The sequence below is a fragment of the Macaca fascicularis genome, chromosome 12 (assembly GCF_037993035.2).
Source record: "Macaca fascicularis isolate 582-1 chromosome 12, T2T-MFA8v1.1".
In the NCBI taxonomy this organism is placed as follows: domain Eukaryota; kingdom Metazoa; phylum Chordata; class Mammalia; order Primates; family Cercopithecidae; genus Macaca; species Macaca fascicularis.
The window spans coordinates 102,390,157-102,405,058 of record NC_088386.1 but is presented as its reverse complement, the minus strand read 5'-3'; the positions used below and the strand labels follow the sequence as shown (position 1 = coordinate 102,405,058).

Genomic DNA, 14,902 nt, shown 5'->3' with positions numbered 1-14,902 from the left:
TCATCTCAGTATCACACTGGTTCTGAAGGGAACAAGTGACAGTACTTATGCAGCCCAACAGTGATAAATGCTTCTAACTACAGTCTAAACGTTCTGCAGAGATGAAAGTCCATTACATTACACAAGGCTATCTACAGTAATTACCAAATTTACTAACTCTCATAATTTTAGCCGTAATTTATAAGAAGAGGGGAATCAGTGTACTAACTCTTCTTGGTTAAGACTGATAAGATGCGAAGACCAAAATCTTATCTCCTTGTCATAACATATTCAATTATCCTAGTGTCCAAATAAAAACAGAATTTATGTCTGATATTTCTACGCTGTTAAATTTCTTCTGGGTTGGGAGGTCTATGTCCTATACTATTTGTCATGGTTTTATGATTGTTCCATTTCATTCCAAAGCCAGAAAACTACCAAAGGCAGATGAAAGTATTTCTTAGGTTTGGTTTCGTCTGGGGAGTTGGGGGGAAGGGAGGAGAGGTGGGTGGATATCTAATTGGAATATTTCTTGGGGAAATTATCATCTGAACATGTGCTATTTATAGTATAAGTATTTGGGGCCATACCATACCCATCTTGGCAATTAGCTCCAAGAAGCAAACGGTTCACCTTGACAATCCACTAAAACGCCTAATACCCAAGCCTGACCTAGAGTGCCCTGATTATAGGCAAAGGTTTACGGAAAACTTCTTTACACTCCTACGGTACAACTGCCTCAATGTGGTCCAGGGCTTGCAGTCTCTGAGACATCACGTGCATCCTAATGTAGTCTCTCCTACTTAGGTGTTCACTTCTGTCTGAGGTAGACCAATCAAGCTCATCTGCAGCCATACAACCAGGAAGACCCTGAAAATCACCCCTCTCCACGACTATCTCACAATTACCCTTAAATCTCCTTTATTTTTTAATAAAAGAAATACTTTATTCACGAAAGAGCAGTTCACAACTTGGATTCCCTAAGCCTCTGGTCATTCATTCATCGGTAACATTTCCTGTGTACCTCCTGTATGCCAGGCACTGTGCAAACCACTTTACATGGGGGATGCAATGTAGGCCAGCCACAGTCTCTAGGATGGGCACTATTATTATGTCCATGTGATTGATAAGGAAGCTGGGGTTTAGAGGGGCAAAGTAACTTGTCCAGTTCCAGAGAGTTGGCAACAGCCGATCTGTCAGACCTCCAGAAACTTGACCTCCAACCATTCTTCCTCCAGAAGAGAGAAGTCAAAGGGATTTCCGACATTCTATAGAGCCTAGCAGCACAATCATATTTATCCCACAAATAAATGGCTACACTGGATCATTAAAATGCCAGTTTCCTTGCTTTGCACCAAAATATGATGTCAGTGTAGAAACACTGGCTATACTGCATTTCACATGCTGACAAAAAGTTTAAATTGGGTGTATATCATTTCTTTAATTAGTAAAAAATAAAGGCTATATTAACCAGTTCTAATTAAATTCAGTTTATTTTGAAGACCTACTTCTTCAAGCAGCATACTTCTATATTAGAATATTTTTCAAAAAAAAAAAAAAAAGAAAATCTACTTCTAGAATGGTTCAAATGTCTGACATATTATTTGGAAACACCAAACATGACCACTTTGTTCAGGATACAAGAAAGAAGGAAAAACTGCTAGTAGAAAATGAAAATTAAAGAAGGAAAGGTAAGCAGATAAGCAAAATATTCTACAAATGCTAGTAGTTTCAACAAGGTTATTTATCTGGATTACTCATTTAGGGAAGAAAAAAAGATGAGAAAACCAGCTGGTCACAGAGGAAGGCCAAGGGAGGTGTGTGCACATGCATATAGTCCAGCTGCAGTTAGTTCACAGGTCTTTATCATCAAGAAGAAAGGTGCCTACAAAGGACAGAAACTTCCCCATTCAACCCACAGACATGTGAAAAAAGAACCGGAGATCGGAAGTCTATAAACCGCAGTCCTGGTCATTTTGGTCACGCTAATAATTCTTAAGACCTACAGCAAACTGACCTGACTTGTTTGAGCTTTTGACTCACTCTCTGGTTGCATTTCCTCATTCAGAACACAGAAATAATAACCATCTTGGCAGTTACGCTGCGAGGACCATGTGAGATTATAGATATGAAAGTGCCTCAATAAGGTTCCATAGGAAGGTTATGTATTATATTGATTACCAATGCATTGGAGAGTTGAGCTGAAGCTGATTTCATGCATTCTACTCATCTGAAAACATAAAAAGCGAGGATAACCATGGGGAGAGAGGACTCTCCTAAGCACTGATTGATTCACATCGTTAATGGAGCCTAGCTGCAATACAGCTATTATAGTATATGGTATTAGCAGGCCTGCTTACAATTAAAAGACAGCACAAAGCACCCGATAAAGCAATCCAGACTACAACTTGATGCAGTAAATTCTTAAATAACCACACTAAGGGAAAGCAGGTTCTAAAACAGGCACTAGAATTAAACAGATACTCAAAAACCTCTATCTCCATGGCTCTGGAATGTTCCTTATGATGTCTCTAGCTGTGACTGGATTTGACTGCATCTAAATTTAATCTTCAGCCCCACTGAGGGCACAAAGAGGTGGTCCAGGAGTATGTGACTACCTTGTTCTCACTACCATCTAAGATTTTTTTTTTAATGTGGCAGGATTATCACTGCCATGCAGATAAGCAAAAGTGAGTGTGCCCAGCTATATAATTACAGATCGAAGCTCAAGAACAACATAATCACTGGTCCAAGGTTTACATGGTTGGCTCTGTGCCTGCATGCAAATATCACATTGAATTGTAATCTCCAGTGTTGAGGGAGGGTCCTGGTGGGAAGTAACTGGATCTTGGGGGTGGTTTTCCCCCAGGCTGCTCTCATAGTCACCAGTCGAGGGTTGATACGATTTGGCTCTGTGTCCCTATGCAAATCTCATGTAGAATTGTAATCCCCAGTTTTAGAGGAGGGTCCTGGTGGGAGGTGACTGGATCATGGGGGCGGATTTCCCCCATGCTGTTCTCATGATAGTGAGTGAGTTCTCATGAGAGCCGATGGTTTAAGTATATGGCATTTCCCTCCTTGCTTGCTCTCTCTCTCTTGCTCCACCATGGTAAGGAGTGCGTGCTTCCCCTTTGCCTTCTGCCATGATAAGTTTCCTAAGACCTCCCAGTCATACTTCCTGTATAGCCTATGGAACTGTGAGTCAATTAAACCTCTTTTCTTCATAAATTACCTAGTCTCAGGTAGTTCTTTATAGCAGTGTGAGAACAAACTAATATAGAAAATTGGTACCAGGAGTGGAGCACTGTTATAAAGATATCTGAAAATGTGGAAGCACCTTTGGAACTGGGTAACAAGCAGAAGTTGGAACAGTTTGGAGGGCTCAGAAGGAGACAGGAAAATGTGGGAAAGTCTGGAACTTCATACAGACCTGTTGAATGATTTTAACCAAAATGCTGATAGTGATATGGACAGTGAAGTCCAGGCCGAGGTGATCTGAAATGGAAATGAGGAACTTACTGGGAACTGGAGTAAAGATAACTCTTGCTATGCTTTAGCAAAGGGTCTGGAGGCGTAGTGCCCTGCTCCGGAGATCTGTGGAACACAGAACTTGAGAGATGATTTAGGGTATCCAGTGGAAGAAATTTCAAAGCAGCAAAGCATTCAAGATGTGGCCTGGCTGCTTCTAAAAGTATGTGCTCATGTGTGTGAATGAAGAGATGGTCTGAAACTGGAACTTATATTTAAAAGAGAAGCAGAGTGTACACGTTTGGAAAATTTGCAGCCTGACCCTGTGGTGGAAAACAAAAACCCATTTTCTGGGGAGAAATTCAAGCCTGCTGCAGAAGCTTGCCTAAGAGGAGGTGAATGGAAATGCCCCCAAGGTATTTCAGAGAACTTCATGGCAGCCCCTCCATCATAGGTCTAGAGGCCTAGAAAGGAAAAATGGTTTATTGGGCCAGGCCTGGGCCCCACTGCTCTGTGCAGCCTCAGGACATGGTGCTCTGTGTCCCATGTACTCCAGCTCCAGCCATGGCTAAAAAGAGCCAAGATACAGCTCAAGCTCTTGTTTCAGACGGTCCAAGCTCCAACCCTTGGTGGCTTCCATGTGGTATTGGGCCCACATGTATGCAGAAGGTAAAAGTAGAGGCTTGGGAACATCTGCCTAGATTTCAGAGGATGTACGAAACACCTGGATATCCAGCAGAAATCTGCTGCAAAGGCCGGGCGCGGTGGCTCACGCCTGTAATCCCAGCACTTTGGGAGGCCGAGGCGGGCGGATCACAAGGTCAGGAGATCGAGACCACGGTGAAACCCCGTCTCTACTAAAAATACAAAAAATTAGCCGGGCGCGGTTGTGGGCGCCTGTAGTCCCAGCTACTCGGGAGGCTGAGGCAGGAGAATGGCGTGAACCCGGGAGGCGGAGCTTGCAGTGAGCCGAGATCGCGCCACTGCACTCCAGCCTGGGCTGGGCGACAGAGCGAGACTCCGTCTCAAAAAAAAAAAAAAAAAGAAATCTGCTGCAAGGGCAGAGCCCTCATGGAGAACCTCGATGAGGGCAGTGCAGAGGGGAAATTTTGGATTGGAGCTTCCATACATAGTCCCCACTGGGGCACTGCCTACTGGAGCTGTGAGAAGAGGGTCACCGTCCTCTAGACCTCGGAATGGTAGATCCATTGACAGCTTGCACCGTGCACCCAGAAAAGCCACAGGCACTCAATGCCAGCCCATGAAAGCAGCCACAGAGGCTGTACCTTGCAGAGCTATAAAGGCAGAGGTGCCCAAGGATATGGGAGCCCACCCCCTGCATCAGTGTGCCCTGGATGTGAGACATTTACGTGATGTGAGAAAGGCAATTATTTCAGAGCTTTAAGATTTAGTGACTGTCCTGCTAGGTTTCAAACTTGCATGGAGCCTGTGGCCCCTTTATTTTGGCCAATGTATCCCTTTTGGAATGGGAGGATTTACCCACTGCCTGTACCCCCACTGTATCTTGGAAGTAACTAACTTGTTTTTTATTTTACGGACTCATACGTAGAAGGGACTTGCCTTGTCTCAGATGAGACTCGCGACTTGAACTTTTAACACTGGAATGAGTTAAGACTTCAGGGGAACTGTTAGAAGGTATGATTGGTTTTGAAATGTGAGAACATGGGATTTGGGAGGGGCTGGGGTGGAATGTTATGGTTTGGTTCTGTGTCCCCACCCAAATCTCATGTTGAATTGTAATCCTTAGTGTTGGGGGAGGGACCAGGTGGGAGATGACTGGATCTTGGGGACGGATTTCCCCCATGCTGTTCTCATTATAGTGAGTGAGTTCTCACGAGGGCTGATGGCACTCCTCTCTCTCTCTCTCTTAATCTCTCCCTCTCTCTCTCCCCTGCTATGCCATGGTAAGACTTGCTTGCTCCCTCTTCCCCTTCCACCAGAACTGTAAGTTTCCTGAGGCCTCCTAGCCATGTTTCCAGTATGACCTGTAGAACTATGTGTTCATTAAATCGCTTTTCCTCATAAATTGCCCAGTCTCAGGTAGTTCTTTAGCGCAGTGTGAGAACGGACTCATACAAAAGTTCTATTTACACTTCAGTTCGTTGGTCTGTTTAAACTTAACTACTCTGTAATTAGTGTCTATCAGCAGAGGAGACTTGTTTGAATTTCCATCCTTTACATTTCTAAATAAAAGGCTTACAGAACACTTAGATCTTAAGGTAGAAACTTGGTAACAAACATCTTTCACAATACACAGGGCTTGAATTTATCAATGTGTAATGTTCCAGATGAGGAAATTAGCCTCTCTCTATTCTTTAGCCAGAGAGGACGCCCATATAACAAAACTTTATTTGAAACATTGTGCTAATTCACAGGTTCACATCTGTCCCAGGCTGGGGTGCCCTGTGATGGAGAATGAACCTCTCATATCACTTTATAGAAAGCAAAAGTTTTATTCAAATTGGCCATGAATTAACATGATTGTTTTTAACTTCTCATTATTCTGAGTAAAACATACTGGATCTAGCCTTTTTATAATAGCATTTCTACCATTAAATTTAATTAAAATCATAATGAATTTATACAAATTCTAAATACAAAGACTCCCTTGTAAAACTGAAAATTCACTCAGTAGATTCTGAATGAATGAATTATATGAATGAAAGAGTCTTTCATAAGGTTAAAGGGCGCCATATCAACTGTGAACTGAATACTTGGTATGAATAAAGCCTTATAATTGTATACATTCTTGATGGGAATAAAATATTTTCATTTAGAAAACTCATACTGTAGAAGCAATTAATTACTCAGATCTTAGAAATGGAGATGACATGATGTTCTGAAGCAGGAATTTAACAGAATTTGGACTTGAAAGCCTAAGAATACATTCCTGATAGATTCGGTTCTTGCCACTGGTCACAGGGGTTTTTTATAACTAGCCCCAGGGTTTGGACAAAAATGAATAGAATCATCCAAAATTATCTCCTGCTAAGGACTGACCTTTGGGTAAACAGGCCTGGAAAAATGCTGAAAGGAGAAGGCAACAGCAAATGTGTAGTGTAAGAAGGAAAGCAGCAGTTCTTCTCAAGAGAATTTTACATCCTCTCCCTTGCTCCACAAGGAAAATTCATGTAGCTGAAATTATGCTTGTTGAATGTGGATAAAGGGAGTCACATGATGAAGTAAGTGTTCCATGAAGATGAATCTGTCAGCAGTGGGGCTGATGGATTGACAGAGAGAGACCAGAGGCGATGACAAGAACACAATGCAGAGAAGGGGGGAGGGATGGAGTCATGGGAGACACGTCAAGACTTAATCGGCAACTATTTATAGGCAGGAGAGAGAGGAGTCAAAGATGACTCCCAAGGTTCACTCTTAGATGGCTGGGAAAACAGAGGGGTATGGCTGAGAAAGATGAGGAAGGCAGAAGGAGAGCTCTCTTCCTGCATGATTTACCTTCACACTGGGTGATGCCACCAACCCTGGAGATCACCACTACTTACTGTAGACATGGGGTCTGGCTATGTTGCCTGAGTTGCTCTCAAACTCCTAGCCTGAAGTGACCCTCCCACCTCAGCCTCCCAAAATGCTTGGATGACAGGTGTGAGCCACTGCACCTGGCCTCCTGGGTTATTTTTTGACCAACTGTAAAGAGAAGGACAGTGATCCACCCTGTTAACAAAGCCTGAGAATAAGTGAAGACAGAATGACACTAGTAGTTACATAGTTAGCAGGAATGAGTCAACCCGTGAGCAGAAAGCATTATTTAGGGACACACACTAAAGCAAGACTTTCAACAGCACAGCTCAGCTGTAGGCTGCTGGAAAGCACAGTCGCAGTTAGACCAAACCAGAATGAAATGTCCAAAAATGGTCTAGACTTTATGGAAGAGAAGAATCAAAGACAAGGGCCCAAACTCAAATGCCCACAGGGGCCAGAAATGCAGAAGGGTTAGTGTTAGCAACAAAGAATGAGGGCACTGCAGTAAATAGCATGCGTCATTCTATCTGAAGAGGAGCCACGTCTTACCTGTAGGTGGGTTACTCCCTAGGTGAATTACTCCCACCCAGGGCCATAAGCCCAACCTTCTGATTCTTCAAGAGAAACCATCACACCCATCACTCTCTATCATATCATGCCTTTTTATCTTCTGCAAGCACTTGTCAATACCTAAAATCTTCGTGTGGTTGTCATTGCTGCTCTGGGCATGTTTATGGTCTGTCTCTTCCTACTAGAAGTAAAGCTCACTGGGGAGTCACATAACGGGCACTCATCTATGCTCAATCAATATGCGCTCACCTCTTGACTTCCCAGGACTTACAATTTGGTATGGAATAAATCCAGAGCCCTCATATCTTTACAGTCTTCACAATCTTCCACCTTCACTTTCTGCCACTCCCAAAACACCCTACCTTTCTCCAGCATGAGCTCTACAAAGGGAAGACCTGGGTTCAAATCCTGACTCTCTCTGCCACTTACTAGCTATTTGTCCTTACTGAAGATACTAACTATAAATCTCAACTGCTACATCTATAAATGCCTATGTCACTGGGTTCCTAGAGGAACTAAGTAGGATATTTAAAAATTGATTACAAATGTTACACTAGGCCAGGCACAGTGGCTTACGCCTGTAATCCCAGAACTTTGGGAGGCCAAAGTGGGCAGATCACTTGAGGTCAGGAGTTCAAGACCAACCTGGCCAACATGGTGAAACCCCATCTCTATACTTGAAACACAAAAATTAGTCAGGGAGGCTGAAGTGGGAGAATTGCTTGAACCTGAGAGGCAGAGATTGCAGTGAGCCAAGGTCGTGCCATTGCACTACAGCCTGGGTGACAGAGCGAGACCCTGTCTTTGAAGTTTCCTATACTTGAGTTTCCCCTTCTTGCACTCACCACCCAAATAACCTGCTACTGCCCAAGCAAGTCAGGCCTTTGCACCTGGAGCCTCTCCTCTGCCGATTCTGTGGCTCTTCCTTTCTCCACCTTTCTCCACCCTCTTCACTTAACTCCTAATTGCTCTTTAGGGCCAGCTCAATTGTTTCCTCCCCTACGAGGTTTTCTTTGACTTCCCTAGGCAAAGGTTATTCTCTCCTTTGGATGCCTACAGCCTTCTGTTCCTTCCACTAGTAACTGCACTAACATAAACCACACGTCAGCGGCCACCTCGATTCTGACACTCTACCAGTGAGCAAAGATAGGGACAAAGTGTTAGTCTTCTTCATTTTCCCCAGAGTCTAGCACAGCACCTGATTCAAAAGAAGTACTCAATAAATGTTTGCTGAATCAAACAAAACTGAACACCTACCATGTGTAAATCTGATTTATTGGAAACTATTTGAGTAGAAAGATACATCTTGCTCTACCATAACAATAACTACCAGATAGTCAGCTCTTGATTATCACATTGATGATGAGGAGCAGTGAGAGACATTATTTAAGAATTGTTGATATAGGTATTTTTTGCTACTTTAGGTAGTGTAAGCATATAGTTAGTGTGACTTATGCAGTGCTAAAAACTCAAGACCAAAATTCTCTCTCCTACTGATCTGGCACAGTGCCAAAAATACTGAAGAGTATTTTGAGGGTCCTTTTGAATTTCAGTTTGATTATAACATGAATTCCATGGGAACCACTATACTCTAACATATGAGTGTTCAATCATCAATTAATTCAACAGAAGGCCTACTACATGCCAAGCATTACAAGTAAAATCATTACAAGCCTGAATTCTATATATTACAATTTTTAACGACTGCTTAGGAAGACCTGGAAAACTTGAGAAGGCTGTTTAAAGGCAGCTCTTTAGATAAAGTCTGGACTTGCTAAAGAAACTTCCAGAAGGGAAATCTTTTCCCCATGTTCCACAGTATAAAACTTTCTATTGATTTTTTAAATTAATTCCTTATAATAAAGGTCATAAAAATATAGGTTCCAGATTTGTAAAAAAGTGTGCCAACATCTCATGGCAGAGACAGGTGGGACTCTTCATCCCATGTTTCTCTTTCTGTTGTCCCATACCAACAACAATGGGACGACTGGTTTCTGGAAAGTCAAGAAATGTGGAACCAGTCCTGTTCTAAGAGAAGGAAATAAAAATGATCACCGAGATCTAAATTCATTTAAACTTCTCTCTATTCTCTCTTCAACCTGGGGTGGTAGGTAATAGAGAAAGCAACAAAAGACTGAGCCACACACATGTCAACTAAAGTCAGCTTTCCCCAAGGCCCAGTGCTATGCATCGTGCATCTCCACAATCCCTTCCCAACCAGAAGAGAAGAGAATCCTAAGGGAACATGATACAGGACAAGTAGGGTTTTTTTTTTGTTGTTTTTCTTGTTTTGTTTTTGTTTTTTGGTAGGGGGGTGGTTTGTTTGTTTGTTTTTTGAGACAGAGTCTCATTCTGTCACCCAGGGTGGAGTGCAGTGGCACTCACCACAACCTCCGTCTCCAGTATTGAGAGATTCTCGTGCCTCAGCCTCCCAAGTAGCTGGGATTACAGGTGTGCACCACTGCGCCCAGCTAATTTTTGTATTTTTAGTAGAGATGGGGTTTCACCATATTGATCAGGCTGGTCTCAAACTCCTGACCTCAGGTGATCCATCTGTCTTGGCCTCCCAGAGTGCCGGGATTACAGGCGCAAGCCACCACGCCCAGCAGGACGAGTAGTTTTCGACTAAAGTTTCAGGAAAAGCTTCCTTAACTTTCCTAGGAACAGACCACATATGATTATCTCAGAATGAATGAATGAATCCAAAGTGTTCCTCCCGCTTTTAAAATGTATAGTCCATTTTATTAATATGTTACATTAATGGTTAATAAAATGCTTACATTTAGTAATCATACAATTCCATTTATGCCCATAAAAGTCTCTACAAGTGAAAAAGATCGATCCTGATAACAAAATAAGAGATATAAGAAAAAGCAATGTTTTTTCCTTCTCTAGTCTCACACAACACTCAACCCAACACTTCTGACGTCTGATGTATGGGAGGGTTTTCCCCACACACCAAGTAATTCTGCAGATTCTCCATCACATACCACCTCGGTGTCCTCCAATTCAATTCTGACACTTAGCCTGGAGATAGCGTCAGATCCACTGGTTGAAGGCCTAGTCCCACAAGCCTACAGATGCCCACTTCAGATGCCAATCTCAAGCCCCATATGGAGGCCTGTGCTCCTGAAAGATCAGCTATAAATTGGGGTAGTCAGAATCCCTTTAAATTAATTTGCTAGAGCAGTTCACAGAACTCAGGAAATACTTTACTTACACTTACCATTTACATAACAGATATTACAAAGAATACAGATGAACAGCCAGATGGAAGAGACACATAGGGCAAGGATCTTCAATGCCGTCCCCAGGAACTCCACCCTCCAGGAAGTTTCACATGTTCAGCTATCCGAAAGTTTCCGGAACCCAGTCTTTTGCATGTTTATGGATGCTTCCTTACGTAGGTATGACTGATTAAATCACTGGCTACTGGTGATCAACTCAACCTTCTACCTCTCTTTGGGGTTGTGGGGCGCAAATCCTAAACCTCTAATAATGTGCTGGTCTTTCTGGTGACCAGCTCCCATCCTGAAGCTATCTAGAGACACCCAGCCACCCATCATCTCATTGGCATATGAAAGACACTCATCACTCTGGAGATTCCAAGGGTCTTCGAAGCTGTGTACCAGGAAACAGGATAATTACCAAATACATTTCACAGTATCACATAAAGCAAAATTAAATTTTTCCATTTCAGACCCTAATACTGCTACATGGCAGGAATCTGACTTCCTAGCTAGTAAGAAAGAATTTATAATAAATCATCAGCAAATAAAACTGTCTTTAAAGAATCTTGAATTGGGGTAAGCACCAAAAATCAAGGAATATAGCATTTAGATCCAAGGTGTCAAAACTCCCTGCCTGCTCTGGACTACCTTGGTTTATGCCTACTATCCTGGCATAATTATTAGCAGTGTCCACTTCTACTTTAAAAAATGGCACAGTTTGGACAACTGGCTATACATCACTCTATGGAGATAAAAAAAGATTTTTCAACATTCTTTGACAAAGAAACATTAAGGCATTCAGAAACATTAGCATGCAAAGAGGTGGTTTGCACAATCTGCTTTTACACTCACCAATTCTGGAAGAGTTAATAAACATGTTAACTTTCACAGCTATAAAGTAATAAAGATTGATCAACGCTGAACATTTATGAAATTTCTTCAGACATAAATGTGGAGCTTGGCCTTGCAACCCATATTTGGGAATTTCCATTTCCACCTCTACCCCCAGTCTAGGGATCCATGAGAAAGGCACAGTGATTCAGCATTTCTAAGGCTTTCATTAAAATGTGCTTCAGTGCAATGAAATCAGGGGAGGGAAAAAAAGGTACATAACACAGATATTAAAATAAAAACTTCTTTACATGAAAGCAGAAATGAAATTCTATACTTTCTTACTGAAACATTTCTAAAGCAGCAGAACTGGCAAGTGTCTCTCATCACTGTTATTAAGCAAGTCATCCCAAGATACAGCAGCAAGCAGATGGAACACTTTTTATCAACTACTTCAAGAGATGCTTAACAGAAGTAAAAGGGAGAGCACAGAACACAAAGGGTAATTTCAGGGCACCCACCAAACAACACTGTCTATACCTGTACAGGAGCACTTTTAGAATCTTGCTTATCTCATTTTCCTGTCTCCTGGAGGATAGATCATGTCTTTTCATCCTTTTAACCTTTATCTCTTATCTTTGAATACTTAGCATACCGCTTTGCACATGACAAAGGTAAAACAAATGTTTATAGAATTAAACTAATAAGAAAAATGCTTTCAAATATGATTTCTGTAGAAACATTCTTTTCAAAGTACAGTATAAAAGAAACCCAACTACAATTGAGGGTAGCGGGGAGGATGAGACATAGAATCATTCCAAGGTCAAGCAGGTGATCCACAGTGAGAAGTCTATTCCTCTAGGCAAGTGGTGGGTACAGGTTTAACAAACCTTATTATCACGGGAAGTCAGGTATATTACAGTCAAATCACGTCCCACCAAAGAAAGCAGCCACATAAGGTTAAACTATAAGGCAAGCATTAGTCATAGCCTCAAACATCTGAATTATTAAAAAGTTCCATTGAAATTTCAAGTCTCCGCTGAGGAGGGCTTGAGCATTCTTTGAAACAGGCCTCGAGGCAGCTGTTTTTCCTTTCGCCAGCACCCTAAGCAAAGGTGCTGGAGTTTGAGAACTAACCACTCAACTCTAAAAGGCCCCATTTATAAGGAAAGCTATAAAAGCCTCAATGCATTTTATCAAAAGGGCCCTGGATTTCTCTTCTTTAAAGACAACACCCATTTCTCCCATCAATAAATGTATTTACCCCATAATGTATTTCTCCTATCAATAAAATGTATTTACCCCATAAAAACATATGCTCTAAAATGCATTTTTCCTTTAATTGCAAATGAGTTAGACATGACCTATTAGTCAGCCCATTAAGTTATACAGGAGCTTATGGAGAAAAGGGCTGGCTGAGATCAGAGACACATTTATCTCATGGTGGGTAGCAGCCACTTCAAAAGAATGTGAAAGAAAGTTCACCTCTCCAGTAATACTCAAGGTGAAGGAAGCACTTTCTTAAAGACCTAACTTGTAAAAAATAGTAAACATTAAACATTCAGGTCACCTGAATTTTATATTAGCTGCTTTATAACATAGGAAAATCACCCAAAAGCCTTAAATTTCTAGCTCCCCATTTGTAAAATGGGAATAAATACTGTTACCACTCACCTATATTTTAGAAAACTAATAAAAACAATGATGTAAACTGCAGATACTTTCTTAAATTCTAGATGTTTAGACAGTTAACTGTTAACTGTTGTTCTCACCTGAACAAGTACAGGTCAAAAGGAAACATTTAACATACAGACTCTATTTTCTGCTCCAGATAAACGACAGAGGCACCGATAATCCATTGTGTAAATCAGCTCGGGGTTCAAAATAATATTAATTCAAGTAAAGAATAGTAACCAGGGAAAAAGATCCCTTAAACTCTTTGGATATTAAACATACTTGTCTTCTACTGACACATTTGTAAACATGAGTCCCACTTTCTGAACTAACCTGAAAGTAAAGCAACCGCTCATAATCAATACAAATTAGGTACTGAAGAACTATGCCAACCAAAATTGTTCTTCATATTATGCAAATATTTGTGTCTAGTCACCGTAATCTTTTTAAATGTCAAATTGTTTACCTATTGAAAATACAACAGAAAAAAATTTTTTTCCTCCTACTGATCAATTAAAGAAACAGACTGTTTAAACATTGAGTTTCTAAGTGGAAAAACTGATGGAGACAGTGCAGCCAAATAGCTTCCTGAAGCAATCTTATATGTGCAGATTGAAAGCAGTTTTTATATCATGGGAGGCAGTTTCATATCAAGGCAGAATACTGCACCCTTACATAAAGCCTCACAGAAACAAGTCAGAATCATAAACACATTCACTTAACCACTGTTCAGTGCCCAATGTACCTGAAAGATACATGGATATCATTTCAGGTATCAGAAAATTCTAGTTCCAATTTAGTCAGAGAAGAGAAACAACAGTCCTATCCCAGTAGATCCCAAGTTAATTCCTTCCAGTTTCTCCCCTATCATAATATTAATTGCTTTCTTAATAAAATGCTGCAGTAAAATTTGTGAAATCAGATTCTGGCAGAAAATCAAATCAAAGGAAAACTCTTCATGATAGCTACTTTCGCATAGCCAGCCTCCTGCCTACCTTATTATGTTTTTGCTGGTGTCTTGCCTTTGTGTCAAGAACGTGGTAAGGGCTTTCCGAGTCTTGGTTGATGTAATATATGAGTCTTGAAGGCAGTGTGATTTCTTTCTGCATTGCATTACTGTAACTGATATTACTGCTGCTATTCTGTTGCAATGTATTGTCTTCCTCTGCCAGGACTCCCAAATTTTTTTCTGCAGTTTCATTCCAACGCGGAGCTGGTGAAGGTAGCGGGTTGGGGGAGCAGGAAACACAAACATACACAAACACACATATATTTACCCCATAAATACATAAGCACTAAAATGCATTTTTCCTTTAACTGCAAACACAAAGTTTTCATTTATAAGCAGTTAAGAAGTAGAGCTACAGTAAAGCAAGTTATTTCAACAATAAAATGGCCTGGAGAGGTTAATAAATAGCCAATAAAGTTTATACAACTGTGCACTATTTGTTTTATGTCTTATATATACATTTCTAGTCAGACTCAGATCCACACTTCTAAGTGTTGGGGGGGAAGGGGGTAGAATGAACTTGAGGGAAGAAGAGTCATTAAATGAACATGTTCAGGGGTCCTGCCCCCGATCTCCACCCCTTCTCTGAGTGCACAGAAGCACAACTCTACTCTGCTAGTGGCATCCCATCCGAGAGCTA

The 14,902-nt window shown here is 41.3% G+C and overlaps 1 protein-coding gene across 4 annotated transcripts in view; it reads right to left on the bottom strand.

Annotated features, from left to right (window-relative positions):
* ADAM23 (ADAM metallopeptidase domain 23) overlaps nt 1-14,902 on the bottom strand; it is a 172,623-nt gene that overhangs the window by 156,412 nt on the left and 1,309 nt on the right. For all 4 annotated transcript variants that reach the window (XM_005574061.5, XM_005574060.5, XM_005574059.5 and 1 more), the window contains exon 2: nt 14,249-14,466. In XM_005574061.5, coding sequence (XP_005574118.1) covers nt 14,249-14,466 — 218 coding nt within the window. The remainder of the gene's footprint in view (nt 1-14,248; nt 14,467-14,902) is intronic.